This window comes from Phaseolus vulgaris, chromosome 2 (genome assembly GCF_000499845.2).
Source record: "Phaseolus vulgaris cultivar G19833 chromosome 2, P. vulgaris v2.0, whole genome shotgun sequence".
Lineage (NCBI taxonomy): Eukaryota > Viridiplantae > Streptophyta > Magnoliopsida > Fabales > Fabaceae > Phaseolus > Phaseolus vulgaris.
The window spans coordinates 27,160,948-27,175,178 of NC_023758.2; the positions used below are offsets into that span (position 1 = coordinate 27,160,948).

At 36.0% G+C, this 14,231-nt stretch overlaps 2 protein-coding genes across 7 annotated transcripts; one reads left to right on the plus strand and one right to left on the minus strand.

Moving 5' to 3' along the window:
- Positions 1 to 220: 220 nt before the first annotated feature.
- Positions 221 to 5,012, plus strand: LOC137811156 (probable methyltransferase PMT20). Of its 5 annotated transcripts, none has more exons than XM_068612782.1 (8): positions 221 to 681; positions 2,072 to 2,357; positions 2,440 to 2,588; positions 2,690 to 2,885; positions 3,097 to 3,307; positions 3,482 to 4,166; positions 4,270 to 4,347; positions 4,450 to 5,012. In XM_068612782.1, the coding sequence occupies exons 2-8, from the start codon at positions 2,094 to 2,096 to the stop codon at positions 4,670 to 4,672; spliced, it is 1,806 nt and encodes a 601-aa protein (XP_068468883.1). In that variant the 5' UTR covers positions 221 to 681; positions 2,072 to 2,093; the 3' UTR covers positions 4,673 to 5,012. The 5 variants fall into 5 exon arrangements, with proteins under 5 accessions (XP_068468883.1, XP_068468886.1, XP_068468884.1 ...); XM_068612785.1 differs by having other exon boundaries at positions 514 to 879; XM_068612783.1 differs by lacking the exon at positions 221 to 681 and adding an exon at positions 1,302 to 1,926.
- Positions 5,013 to 5,856: 844 nt separating this feature from the next.
- On the minus strand, positions 5,857 to 11,775 carry LOC137811155 (putative disease resistance protein RGA3). 2 transcript variants are annotated; one of them, XR_011081037.1, is made up of 3 exons: positions 8,361 to 11,775; positions 8,125 to 8,217; positions 5,857 to 6,042 (listed from the first exon to the last, which is right to left on the minus strand). XR_011081037.1 is itself a non-coding variant. In XM_068612781.1 (2 exons), exons 1-2 carry the CDS (start codon positions 11,644 to 11,646, stop codon positions 8,207 to 8,209), a joined length of 3,297 nt encoding a protein of 1,098 aa, XP_068468882.1. In that variant the 5' UTR covers positions 11,647 to 11,775; the 3' UTR covers positions 7,922 to 8,206. The 2 variants fall into 2 exon arrangements, 1 of the variants encoding a protein (XP_068468882.1); XM_068612781.1 differs by lacking the exon at positions 5,857 to 6,042 and having other exon boundaries at positions 7,922 to 8,217.
- Positions 11,776 to 14,231: the final 2,456 nt, after the last annotated feature.

Here is a 14,231-nt window from a genome sequence, read left to right on the forward strand (position 1 = left end):
ATTTACCATTCAATCTCCAACTTATAATGAACTTATTTAACTTTGCACTTTGAATCATTGAGTGAAATTAATATGTTTTGCTCAGAAATATTAATTATTTACTATATTAAATAATTGAATAAAATAACATGATATTTTATGTAAAACATTTACTTTAAATTTAAAAAAAAAAAGATTTTCTTGGGTTCCGAAAACGATGTCGTAGGAAACAGAGCTTACAACTCTCCGAAAAAACATGATTTACTGATTATACCAAACGCACCAAAATTCTCTACCAACGTAAGTGTAACTCTCTGGATTTTGGGTCTGAGTCAACACGGAATTAATAATTACATTCACAAAGCAGTACTAAGAAAAGCGTTAACCTTTATTTGATGGTAACTTTGGTTTTTCTTTGTTTGTGAGTATTAATTATTAGATTAGAGGAAGAAAGTGGAAGAAACAGAGGAGACAGTGAGGCACATGGCCAACATATAGTTATATAAATGGTTGATCTATGTTTAGTTCAAATTCACATCCAAATCTGACTCTTTGGTTGTTCCCTTCAACCTTGGCCATTCAACCTTGGCCCTTCACACCTTCTTCCTCTCACATTCCATTCCACTATTTTAGGCAATACCCTTTTGCGCCTTCACATTCTGCCAGCCAGAATCCAGGGTCTGGGAGAAACAGAGTAAAACGGTACACCTCTCATTCTTTTTTCTTTTCTCTTCTTTCCTTGTCTTTTCTGCTTTCTCTCTTCTCTCTTTTTCTTCCCTTCTTCCCTTCTTCCCAATCTATATCTCTTAGATTTGAATTCCGTACGTCCTTTCTTCTCTATGGTTTACTGCTTCTTAAGTCTCTATTAGCTATCCTTGAATCTTCTGAACGCTTGCTCTGGTGAGTGGGATGGGTTTTCTCCTCTGACCTTATCTCTCTTCTCATTTTGTCATTAAATTTAGTTATCGCGTGATGTAAGTAGTCGAGTTTGTTTAGTAGGATAAATTTTTTCTTATTTTTTTTGTAAGAGATGACTTAATCTTTCACACCATGCAATCCTACTTGAAATGAAGCAAGAAGGACGATGAAAAAAGAGACTTTATTTCAGTGTTTAATACAAATGCATTTTTAAGATAATCATTGGTTAAGTTTAATTTACGTGCTTTGTGAGTTTTTATTATGTATACTAGAGATGGGGTTCTTAGATTGTTGAAAAAAATGATTTTTTTTTTCTTGTTTTTGAGCTGGGAAATTAGCTGGCCTTGTTTCCGTGATGGGGACGGTCCTGTCTTTGTATTTTTATGGTTGTCACACTTGCGTAGCCATTGGTGGATGTACCTTGAGACAGAACACAGTGGATCGGGAATCACTGACACATGCAGGATGGAGCTTTTCGTACATCTGAAGAAGATTTTCAGATTGGCTTATCCTTTTACGTAGAGGGGAATATGACACGGTATGGTGTGTGAGATCCAGCGCTTCCTTATGCCCCTTTTTGTGTGGAACGGGGCCTCACAACGAACGATGGAACCGATTATTGCTGGGTCCCAGAGTCATGTGAACATCTTAAAGGCAATGTGACACGGAATGGAAAGTAACTAGTGTCGGTAGCAGTATCAGATTTCGTGTATTTACACACCATGACTTTTTGCCCCTTGTCGTTTAAATGCTTGGTGACTGTGTGTGGAGTATTGACCAGCTGGAATTAATCATCAATCTCCTTTTTCTCTTTGCCCTTTTTTTCTTCTATTTTCCAAAATTGAATCTGTCATCGTGAGTGGTTTTTTGGATCATGTGGTGGAGTGATCTGAATTGTTGTGGCCTTTCCTTGATGGTGCAACTTCTTTGAGGGTATATGGGCATTCAGATAATCTGGTTGGGGCTTAATTGTAAATGTTGGTTCTTTGTTTGTAATTTTTATTCTAAGGGGTGGTTAGAGTGGCTTTTGTAAGTTCCAGGTTTCCTTTTTTTCTTCAATCATTGGTGACATTTTGTTTTTAAATTGAAAGTTTAAACAAAATGCATGTATGTGTTGTTGGAGAAAGTGGCATAGTCGCATGGCACTGAAGTTTTGTATGCTGTATATTTGCAGATAGTGGAATATTTGTTGGAACATGAAACATAAAGATGGAAAACCGATCAACCAGCCAAACAAGAGCCGGGCTGTTACTTTTGCAGTCACCTTAATTGCTCTATGTGGCCTTTCTTTCTATCTGGGAGGAATCTTTTGTTCTGGGAAGGATGCGGTTGTGGCCAATACCATTAAGAATACCCTTGATACTCCTAAGCAAACCTCAGGTTCTCTGGTGATGAGACCCATCAGTTTCCCTGAATGTAGCTTGGACTATCAAGACTACACTCCATGCACAGATCCAAAGGTATTAAATGGTAGTCGTTTGCTGATGCTTTAGGATTCGTAGAAGAATTTTCAATGTTGATTGAGCATGCATAATTTTACAGAGATGGAGAAAATATGGCACGTTCCGGCTTACTTTGTTAGAACGACATTGCCCTCCAATTTTTGAGAGGAAGGAATGCTTGGTTCCTCCACCAGATGGATACAAGCCTCCAATCAGATGGCCAAAGAGCAGAGATGAGTGTTGGTACAGGTATAATGTTATATGCTTTATGAGTTAAATAGCAAAAGGCTGAATTGAGTTAACTATCAATGTTATCCACTTGTTTAACTTTTCGGTTACATTAATGTCAGGAATGTGCCGTATGACTGGATCAACAAGCAGAAGTCTAACCAGCATTGGTTGATTAAGGAAGGGGAGAAATTCCTGTTTCCAGGTGGGGGTACTATGTTTCCCAACGGTGTCGGTGAATATGTTGATATGATGCAAGAACTAATCCCAGAAATGAAGGATGGGACAGTGAGAACTGCCATTGATACTGGTTGTGGGGTGAGTTTACTCATACCCTCTTTTTCTTGAGGTTTATTTCATTTAGCTAATGGCAGTGAAAAATAGCAATTCTCAAGATTCCTTCTCAAACATCAAATACACTAATTCACCACTACGTTTCTTAAATACTATTTAATTTCACTTACAAATTTCAATCGTGTGAGAGACAAGGACTGCATCAATTAATCTACTTAACTCTGATTTATTGTAGGTTGCTAGCTGGGGTGGTGATTTGTTGGATCGGGGGATTCTAACAGTTTCTCTTGCTCCAAGAGATAACCATGAAGCTCAAGTTCAATTTGCTCTAGAGCGTGGTATACCAGCTATTCTTGGTGTCATTTCTACACAGAGACTTCCTTTCCCATCAAACTCCTTTGACATGGCTCATTGCTCCAGATGCCTTATCCCATGGACGGAATTTGGTAAATCTTCTATGCAAATTGAATTTTATCAATCAAACAGAATTCATTCCTATTTATGCAATTCAGATTTTTTAGTACCTTGCACATTCCAGTTTTCCTGTTTTGTTAACTGTATCTAAATTCACTCTAAATTTTGAGTCACTCTCTGATGGGGATATTCTCATGTGCTTTTAGGTGGTATTTATCTCATGGAAATACACCGTATTCTTCGTCCCGGCGGATTTTGGGTTTTGTCTGGTCCACCTGTCAACTACGAGCACAGGTGGCGTGGATGGAACACAACCGTTGCCGAGCAAAAAACAGATTATGAAAACTTGCAGAATTTACTCACTTCAATGTGCTTTACATTGTACAATAAAAAGGATGACATTGCTGTATGGCAGAAGGCTAAAGATAACAGTTGCTATGAGAAGCTTCCTAAAGAGACCTACCCACCAAAGTGTGATGACAGCCTTGAACCAGATTCAGGATGGTACACTCCACTTCGTGCTTGTTTTGTGCTTCCAGATCCAAAGTATACCAAATCTGTTCTCACTTACATGCCTAAATGGCCCGAACGGTTGCATGCTTCCCCTGAAAGGATCACAACTGCTCATGGTGCTAGTACAAGTGGTAGTATTAGTACTTTTCATCATGACGATGGCAAGTGGAAAAAACGCATTCAGCACTACAAGAAGTTGCTGCCTGAGCTTGGCACTGAGAAAATAAGAAATGTGATGGACATGAATACAGTGTATGGAGCTTTTGCTGCAGCCTTGATCAATGATCCCCTTTGGGTCATGAATGTGGTCTCATCTTATGGTCCCAACACACTCCCTGTGGTTTATGATCGAGGCCTTATTGGAACCTTCCATGACTGGTAAGTTTGAACTTTTCATTATCAACCATAAGGTTATTACTTATGAATGTCTTTCTGTCATTTCCTATGGTATGATATTTATTTGAGTTTTATTATTTGATAGGTGTGAGGCTTTTTCAACCTATCCTCGAACCTATGACCTCCTTCATCTTGATGGATTCTTCACTGCAGAAAACCACAGGTGAATATGTAAACTTATTTACTCTCATTAGTAACTCAAATATGGACTCACTCTAAACTTCGATTATTGAATATGTTTCTGACAATAGTTTTTCCTTAACAGATGTGAAATGAAGTATGTGTTGTTGGAGATGGACCGAATTTTAAGACCTGGTGGCCATGCTATCATTCGAGAGTCCTCTTATTTTGTGGATGCTGTTGCTACTGTTGGGAAGGGCATGCGATGGATATGTCGCAAAGAAAAGACTGAGTATGGAGTTGACAAAGAGAAGGTTTTGATATGCCAGAAAAAGCTATGGCATTCATCCAACACAGGTTCAAGATGACAAACTCTGGAACCTCTGGAGTGATGAGGTGGGTGGCTAGAATCGTAAATCCAGAAGCAAAAGTTAAGGGAACGACTTCAGAGCCACCCTCTACAAAACATTGATTCATTCTATAATTTAAGTCAAGAATCGGTCAATTTCATTTATCAGATGGAAAATTGGTAACTCAATAATCTGATTTTGTTAAGTTAATTATATAGAAAATTTTCATATAGATACTATTCTTTATATGGCATCAATTGTATCAGGTATCTTTCGTATATCTACTTTTTTTTTGTTGTTGTTGTGTAATATCAAGTGAATTCATGTGAAAAAATGGAAGTTTTGAATTCTACAGAAAGCTTATGATCTGCTGGGTAGTATTACATTAGTACTCTGATAATTTCAAATTCAATGTCGTGTATTATAAAGATTTTTATTAATAACAGCAGAAGCATGCAACATAAAAACCATAACAGATGAGAAGAAAATGGGAAGAGCAGAACAAAAAATGGAAGTTTTGAATTCTACAGAAAGCTTATGATCTGCTGGGTAGTATTACATTAGTACTCTGATAATTTCAAATTCAATGTCGTGTATTATAAAGATTTTTATTAATAACAGCAGAAGCATGCAACATAAAAACCATAACAGATGAGAAGAAAATGGGAAGAGCAGAACAATTTTTCTTTTTTCCGCAATAATATCGTATACATAGTCACATGTTTCATTCATATAAAAGTGAAATTATTATCGCTGTCTTCCAAATTACAATACACAGTTTTAAGAAGATAATTCTCCACTTACGTTATTTTGGGTGTATAAGTTGATATTTGCATTATTGAAGAATGAAAACCTCATTTCTGAATTTTCTTGTGTCTCGTATGACTCGCAAATTTCATCTTTCATGGTACGGCGAACATCAAGTTCAGGTAATATCATTTCTGATAAATATAATTTTCTTATTAAATTTCCTATCTTATTAAAATTCCTCAAACAATTTTCTATATCAAATTTGTTTTTCTCAAAAAAACATTCAAATATCCAATATAATTATCTACTTCGGTAAAAAAAGTACCTTTGATGATTGATGGTTTTGAATTTTATAAGTCCCTAAACGTTAAAGCAGATTAAGTCAAAAGATTGATTTACATATGTGATTGAAATTACAAGTATGCATAAAAGATACATAAAATAGAATAGAATCAGGCAACATAGTCATTCTATAAGTAGAAATGTTTCTAAGCTTAAAATCTTACAAAGCATTGAGAGGATAAGAAGATTTCAAATGGTTGAAGAAAAAAATGATTAGACTAAAATTTAGGAGTTAGTATTGAAGGAGATTCTCTGAACTCATCTAAGGAATTAATCATCTTCAATGTTCTGAAATCCTGCATGGAACACACGTTAGATAAAAAAACAAGTGAGAATGTAGTAAGTTTGGTCGCAAAAATCATATTCAAATAAAAAAATGACAAATATAAAAGTTGGGTCAATGTGAGATTTGGAGTGAGATACACATTTCTATTTAATAACTTGTGTAAACAAAATGATGATAAATAAAAGTCCTACTGACCTACTTAAAATCACATCCACTGGATGCAGTCATAGGAAACATGTCCATTGGCAATTGGTAAGCAACCATAAGTCACAGTAAAAGATTACCAACTAAAGTAAACGAAATAATCATAACCATTATCGAAGACTTGTATCGTGAAATTTGACACTTCATGATGAGTGCTTAACATTGATTTGTGTCCAAAAAATTCCGTTATCTCCAGAAAATTTAACATTGATTTGTGGTCAAGACTTTTAATCCAACATTTATATTGCTTACACCTAATAGTAGTGTTTCTGTACCATGGAATATCTTTGATCAAATTTTTAATCTCAGAATTTAAGACAATCAGGACACTGCAATTTCATATTTTGTAGTAGCTGTGTTGCATCACCTTAATTTTGAAATTTCTGTGAGTTCTTCCTTTTAGGTCGGTTTGTTTTTAGCGGAGAAAGGCGAAGTTGTATTTCACAGAGAAAATGCGAAAATCAAGTAATAAAATATATTAAAACACAAAAATCGAAAAAGTTTTTACCTTTAAACTTTCTTCGCAAATTTTCGAATTTTTTTTTATATATTTATATTTCTTTAATTAATTAATTGTAAATTACTTTTCTGTCCTTTTTATTATAAAGTCAAGTTATTTTATTTTTATTTAAGTAGAATTATAATTTAAATATAAAAAATTTAATTAAAATTAAAAAAATATTATTATAAAATAACATAATTAATTATATTATATATAATAAATTATAAATATAAATAATAATAATAAATATATTTTTAAGAATAAAGAAATAAATTTATATAAAAATTATTAATTACAAAAAATAAAGATAAAAATAATTTTATTTAATATAAAAATGAGTTTTTATTAAATATTTATAATTATAAATATTTTAATTAAAATAAATATAATTTATAAATAAATAAATTAAATTAAATTAATTTTTTAACAATTTTTAAATATAAGGACAAATATGTAAAGTTACATTTTTATTAATTAAAAAAAATACAATTTCAATCACATCCATCACATCATTCACAAACTTTCATAAACTTTTCTCACACTTTCCCCTCTCTTTACCTTAATTCAAACATCCTAACTTTCTTTACACTTTCTCTTCAAATCATCTCAAATTCACTCTCTCATTTCTACTCTCAAATCCAAATAAAGCATTAATGACATGCTTTCTTATGACAATGAAAACATTTAAACTTCTTTTAAATTGATCTATGGATTTAGATCTATGCCTGTTTGATTTGGAATTTCTTTTATCTGATCATAATGTTCAAACTTTCTCATTATTTTTAGTTTCCATCTCTTCCGCTTTTTGAGATTTCTTTATTTGAATTGAGCACTGAACATGAAAAGTGATTGTTTGATCTCTTCCAAACGAAATAACATCCTATTAACCAAAACCATTTATTAAATTGTAAATATCTTTTGCTACTCCTAGCATCGTGACCATACAAAACTTAGTAACTAACCATTTCTTATCGATATGCTCTGTTTCTCAAATGATATCTTGCAGCCTAGTAGATATATCCTTTTAGAATTGCAAACACAAACAATTGAATTCAAACTTTAAGCCTACACAGTTATTTTGAATCAAATTACTGAGTGTCAACAGTAGTGTTAGTAAGCAATTTTTTTAAAATCAATTTTTATACATGTTAAATAAACAATTCAAAATAAAATTTTGTACATGTTAAGCAGACAATCACAAATCTCTCTTACCACTTACACTTTCAAACCAATTCAGTAAACAATATTTGATCCAAAACAAATTCAAAACCAAATTTTATACCAATACACTATATAACAGATAAAAATTTGAAATCACTTTGGAAAGTACCATCAATGACTACATAGAGAACAAAAGCACAGAAAAAGTAAAAGAATGATGCATACCAGAGGATTGATCTTATTAGAATCACTATTAAGCTTATTCATAGCATCACGCATGCAATCCAGATTAGCCACAACAAGGACTTCAGTAAAATCCTGAGGTGAGGAGTAAAAACGAGGTTAAAGAATGCAAATGATTTTATATCAGGCATTATATCACCTAGAAATTGCATATAAAATAACTGAAGGTCAGAGTGACACATTAGGGAGAGAAGTAAACAAAACACTTTTGAATTTACCACAAAAAGTCGGTTTCATTTGGAAAAACAGTTGTATTTCTGGAATATGCTTTATGTATTGCCAATCCTCTCCCGTTTCCCTCTTGCACCGCTTCTTCAGATATGGGCATTCGCGTATATTTAAAGAAGACAAGTTGGTGAGGCGTTGAATGCTACTTGGTAGTGACCTCAACTTTCGACACCGACTAATCTCTAATTCTTGAAGAGAAGTGAAGTCTCCCAGCCAGTTCGGCAATGAAGTAAACGTGCAATCGTATATATCCAAAGCTCGTAGGGAGGGGATACATTGTAAGCCATAGGGTAATGTGAAGAAACACCCGATTCTGACAGACCGAAGAGCAGTTAGTTGGGTTATATTGCTTGGTAGAGTCACCAGCTCTGGACAACTGTGGATTCTCAAACACTCCAGACATGTCAAATGTCGCACACCTTCAGATAAGGATTTTAAGTGCTCACAGTTGTTAATACTCAAACTTCGAAGAGAGGTCAGACCCTCCAACACATATTCTGGGAAATACTCCAGATCACAACAAGAAGAAATCTTTAGTTTCTGTAGTGAACCCAACCTGCTAAATTGGTCGGGTAATACCACCAGTCCTTCAATCCTTACAATATCCAAGGTCTTTAGACAAGGCATATTCTCCACAACCCCTTCCATCAAGGAAGCAGCTTCGTAAATGTCTATAGCACGAAGTTCCTCAACAGAAGGAAGACGTGGAAATTTAAGGTTGGAGACGCCATCAATTGTTAATTGATAAAGATGAGGTAGCATCTCTACTCCTTTTTCTCTTAACATCCTCTCCAATTTTGGTAAATTCTCCACCTTCAATTCCTCTAACGATGGAAATGCCTTCTCCTCCACACCATCATACGACTCACCATCTATCCACTTCACATTTTTCATTCCACGCACATCTAGCCTTTTCAAGTGTGGTAGTTTACCAAGTGGAGGAAGCTCCTCACAGTTGTCACAGTCCAAGAGTCTAACTTCCACCAACTCTCTCATAACTGAACCATTTCTCATCCAACTCGATAATTGTCTCCCCTGATATCCTGCCATCACAAAACTCTTCAGAGTTGAGGGAGGTTGCAGGGCTTCCAGTACTCTGTCAACGTTAACATTACTACCTTTTGAATTAGCACTACCACCCCATGACAAATGTAGGATATTCAAGTCCTTCTTACCAATCAAATTTGCCTGTTTAGCATCCCATTCATTGGGGACGTTCTCAAGGCCTTTGATTCTCAGCATGCCTCCCAGCTTTAAGCTATGCAACTCTGCTAACCCACACCCTGCCTGTGATCCCACAACAAAAGTGCTCAGTGTTCTTAGATGCCTTAACTTGCCAATATTCGGAGGCATCCCTGGTATTGGATCACAATTATTAATCACAATATGTCTTAGATCCTGTAATTGCGTCAATTCTTTGGGCAGCCTAAGTTGGCTCATACTTTGTAGTTTCAATATTTGTAATTTCGGCAACTGACAAATTAATTTATATAAGGCTGCTCCCGAACCCCTATTCCAACTCAAGTATCTCAAATGTGCTAAATCATTGACTGGGGACAACCAATAAGAAGTTGTGCACAATGCTCGAAGACAATGGGTTGATGGCACCAGACCAATATTACTAAAATCCATAAAAGTTCGCAGGGATTCAACTTTCTTGAAAGCAGTCATATCAACAGACATCTTAGAATTTGACAAGCTTACATAGTGAACTCTAGTTGACAACGCAGACAACCTTCCTTCCTCAATAACCACACATTCTTCACCCGTAATAGACTTGGCAAGATCATGAAATAGATCATGCATCTTGCAGCTTGTAATCATACCAAACTTATCAGACTTTGCTTCTTGAAAAAATGATCTACGGTATAATTTTTTCCACACTTTATTTCCAACATCTTCCACTTCTACGTTTCCTTCAGATTTAATAAATCCATTAGCCATCCAGAGATGAATGAGATCTTCCTTCACTATTACAAAATCTTTGGGGAAAATTGCACAAAAAGAAAAGCATCTCTTGAGAGACAACTCCAAATTAGAATAGCTCAGTTTCAAAGCACGCATGATAGAATTTTCCTCACATGTCATACAACTACTTTCCTCTCGTATATCCCAAATCTCACTTTCTTTTACATTTTCCCATTGGCTTATCTCACTTTTATCACGCAAAAGACTTCCCAGTGTTTTGATTGCAAGTGGCCAACCAACGCATCTTCTCACTATCTCTCTGCCAATTGCCACAAGCTCTTCTATTTCTTCTCTGTTTTGTCCAAACGCATGGTGTTTGAACAATGACCAACTGTCGTCTCCTGACAATTCTGTCAAATGGTAAACAGGATGCGTCTCCATGGTGGAAGCAACTTCCTGGAGTCGAGTGGTGACCAAAATGGTAGCTCCTTTTGATGTCCTTGCACACTGCAACTTTCCCTTCAACTGCTTCCATTTCTCTTGGTCTTCATTCCACACATCATCAAGAACAAGTAAATACCTCTTGTTCAGCAACACTAATTCAACCTTTTTCCGCACTGCTTCTAAGGTATTGAGATTGGGATTTTGTCCAGTGCAAGATTCTATGATGGATTCTAGTATTGTCTTGGTGTTGAAATCATCAGAAACACAAACCCAAATTCTCAAGTCAAAGTGTTTGCATACCTTGTGATCATTGAAGACCTGCTTGGCAAGTGTTGTTTTGCCGAGTCCACCCATACCAACTATGGGATAGACGGAGAGGTCTTCACTGTTACTGGCATCTTCCAGAAGAAATTTCATAATTTGCTCCCGGTCCTTGTCTCTGCCATAGAGTGTAGGTTCTGTAATGTCAGAGCTAGTTTGGCGCCAATCATCATCCACTGTTTGCACCTCGGTGACCCCAAGTTCTAAATTAAACCTGCTCTTTTCTTCATGAATGTCATGAAATCTTTGGGTGATGTCTTTCATCCTTTTGCCAATATTGAAACGAAAGAGAATGTCTTTAGGATGGGGAGGGGATAGGCATGAAGCATGTCCTTCATCAGAGTGGACCTTTGTGGAGTGAATTGAACATTGGTCCAAGATATCATCAAGCACATATGCTGCATCTGTGAGTTTCTGCAGCCAATTCTTGAGGACCTCGCTTGTTATTTGCTTTTTCTCAGCATCTTTGAGTACAGCACGGATTGCAGTGAGATTGCTGGAAAGCTTTTGAGTCTGTTGGTCAACACCCCAAAACGTTGCAAGTTGGTCTTGGACAAAAGATTGCAAGTTTTGAATTACAATTCCCAGCAAAGCCTCAGCCATTTGCAGAAAGGAGAGTTTTTTGGATAATTGTGGTTGTGGAAAAGGAAGTACGGGGAAAAATGCTAACGGTGATTGGAAGGTGATCTTAGAAAATGATCAATTGGCAAGAAAAAAGTTGTTGTTTTCTTCCTTCCCAAGTGGCCCCTCTTTGCTTTTGTTGACGAAGAGTGTTCATAGAATGAGTCAACAAATCAAAGCAACCATAGAATTGCATAGCAACCATAGAATTGCATAGCAACTTCCCTCTCTTCCTTCCACTGCACTTCACTCACTTTCTCTTTCATTTGCCCTCAAATTTCGCAACCCTTTCCACAACATGTTTATCTCTTCTCCCGAAAATATTTCATAAAATAGAAATACAGAATTATTTATAAGTTATTAAAATTAGGGGAAAATACATTTTCAAATTATGTTTAAATCTTGTTATCTTTATTTGTATCAGCATATAAAACATATGATGGGAAAAAAACATATTGGTTTTTATAATAAAAATATATTGAGAGATCAAAAGAAAAATAAAATGATATTTATATAAAAGACTAAATTATATATACACGGCTAATACATTAATCATTCTTTAACATTACTACCTTCCCATGAGAAGTATAGTCTATTCAACTCCTTCTTGCTAATAAAATTGGGTCCCGATTTTTGTAAAACCCTAAATTTGTTGTTCCACCATACAACTGCCAACGTGACACAAAAAAATATTATTTTATTTGGATTGTGGGGTCTAGGTAAAATCTGAAATTGAGTGTTTAGGGTGCAGTAGAATGTGAAATTAGGTTTTTAGAAAAGGACTGAATTTAGGTTTCTTCTCCACGAACTCGTCTTCTCCACGAACTCGTTTTCTCCACCACTTCGTCTTCTCCAGCACATCGTCTTCTCCACCACATCGTCTTCTCCACCAACATCGTCTTCTTTGCAAGGTATTTGTTCGAAGTTCTCCGCAACCTTTATGTGCAACAACGTTTGTGGTCGTCGTAGGTGCATCTATTTTCAGGGTGGTTTGGCGGTGGTGTCGTCTTCGACATCCTCCTTTGATGGTGGTTGGGTGGCGGTGTCGTCTTGGACATCCTGTTTTCAAAGGTAATACATTTATTTTTTTCATTTGTTTATTAAGTGAAACCTTGATGTTGTGTGATTTTTGTTGTTGGGTCATTCTTGTTATTTGTCCTGTGGTGACGCTTGTATGAGCCAAAGCTGATTTTTCGCACAGACTGTTAAGATAAATGTATATTTGTATTTGATGTTGGGTTTACTTTGTGGGTCTATATTTCACTATTATTGTAGTATTTGATTTCATAGTAGCATGTTAGGATACACAAAGAAAAGGGATTGGTGGAGCAACTCATTTAGAGTTGTCCAAAAATCGGGACCCATTTTTGTGGAGTATGACTTGATTTTTTGTGGAAAATACTGTTGTTGGAAATATGTGTGTTGGTATATAATTAGTGCAGAGTGTTTGTTTGGAATGTTAGGTTGATGAGGTACCAAAATTTTTAAGGAAATTTTGTAATGTTGACATGGATAAGAAAGTTAAAAAGAGAGTGTTAGTGTTTGTGTTAGTGTTAGTGTTGATGTTGGTTGGAGAGGGACACTAGGTGGGGAGAAAGTGGGTTAAATCAGTTTTTTATATAGGCCACAAAGTAGGATAGTGTCAAGTAACCACAATGTTCATTGAATTTAGAGGGTTGCAGTGTGTGGTGACCCTAATAGGAGTATGTGGTGACCCACATGAGACTTCCTGCACAAACTTAACAGAGGAAGTTTTTCTTGAAATGTGAATTGTGTTCGTGTTGGTTAGGGAGTGACAGGAGGCGGGGAGAAAGTGGATTAAATGAGTTATTTAGAGGCTGTGAGAGTAGGACCCTGTGAATTAATCCCAAAATTTAGTAAAGTTAGAGACTGATAGTATGTGGTGACCCTTTAGGGAATATGTGGTGACCCATTTCTTACTTCTTGCACAAACCCAGTGAAACTTGTTATGGAAATATGAAGTGAGTGTTCATGTTTGTTGGGATGGGCATGATGTGGGGAGAAAGTGTGTTAGATCAAGACTTTAGAGGGCACGAGTGTAAGGCAGTGGCAAGTGAGCAGAAATCCAGTCAACTTAGACGGTTACAGTATGTGGTGACCCACATTACAGTTCCTGCACAAACCTAATAGGGGAACTTTTTCTTGAAATGTCAATTGTGTTCGTGTTGGTTAGAGAGGGACACGAGGTGGGGAGAAAGTGGATTAAATGAGTTATTTAGAGGGTTTAGGGTTTAGGATTTAGAGGGTGTGAGAGTAGGACCCTGTGAATTAACCCCAAAATTTAGTAAAGTTAGAGACTGACAGTATGTGGTGACCCACCTCTTACCTCCTGCACAAACCCAGTGAAACTTGTTATGGAAATATGAAGTGAGTGTTCATGTTTGTTGGGATGGGCATGATGTGGGGAAACTTTTTCTGAAAATGGGAAGTGAGTGTTCATGTTGGTTGTAGTGGGGCATGAGCTGGGGACAAAGTAGTTTAATTGAAGTGTTTAGAGGCCATGAGTGTAGAGCACTGTGAAGTGGGCACAAAATTCACTCAACTAA

Coding starts and splice junctions, on each gene's coding strand:
- LOC137811156 (XM_068612782.1), top strand. CDS start 2,094: ATGAAACATAAAGATGGAAAACCGATCAACCAGCCAAACAAGAGCCGG. Junction 2,358..2,439: donor CTCCATGCACAGATCCAAAG/GTATTAAATGGT, acceptor ATAATTTTACAG/AGATGGAGAAAATATGGCAC. Junction 2,589..2,689: donor AGAGATGAGTGTTGGTACAG/GTATAATGTTAT, acceptor CATTAATGTCAG/GAATGTGCCGTATGACTGGA.
- LOC137811155 (XM_068612781.1), bottom strand. CDS start 11,646: ATGGCTGAGGCTTTGCTGGGAATTGTAATTCAAAACTTGCAATCTTTT.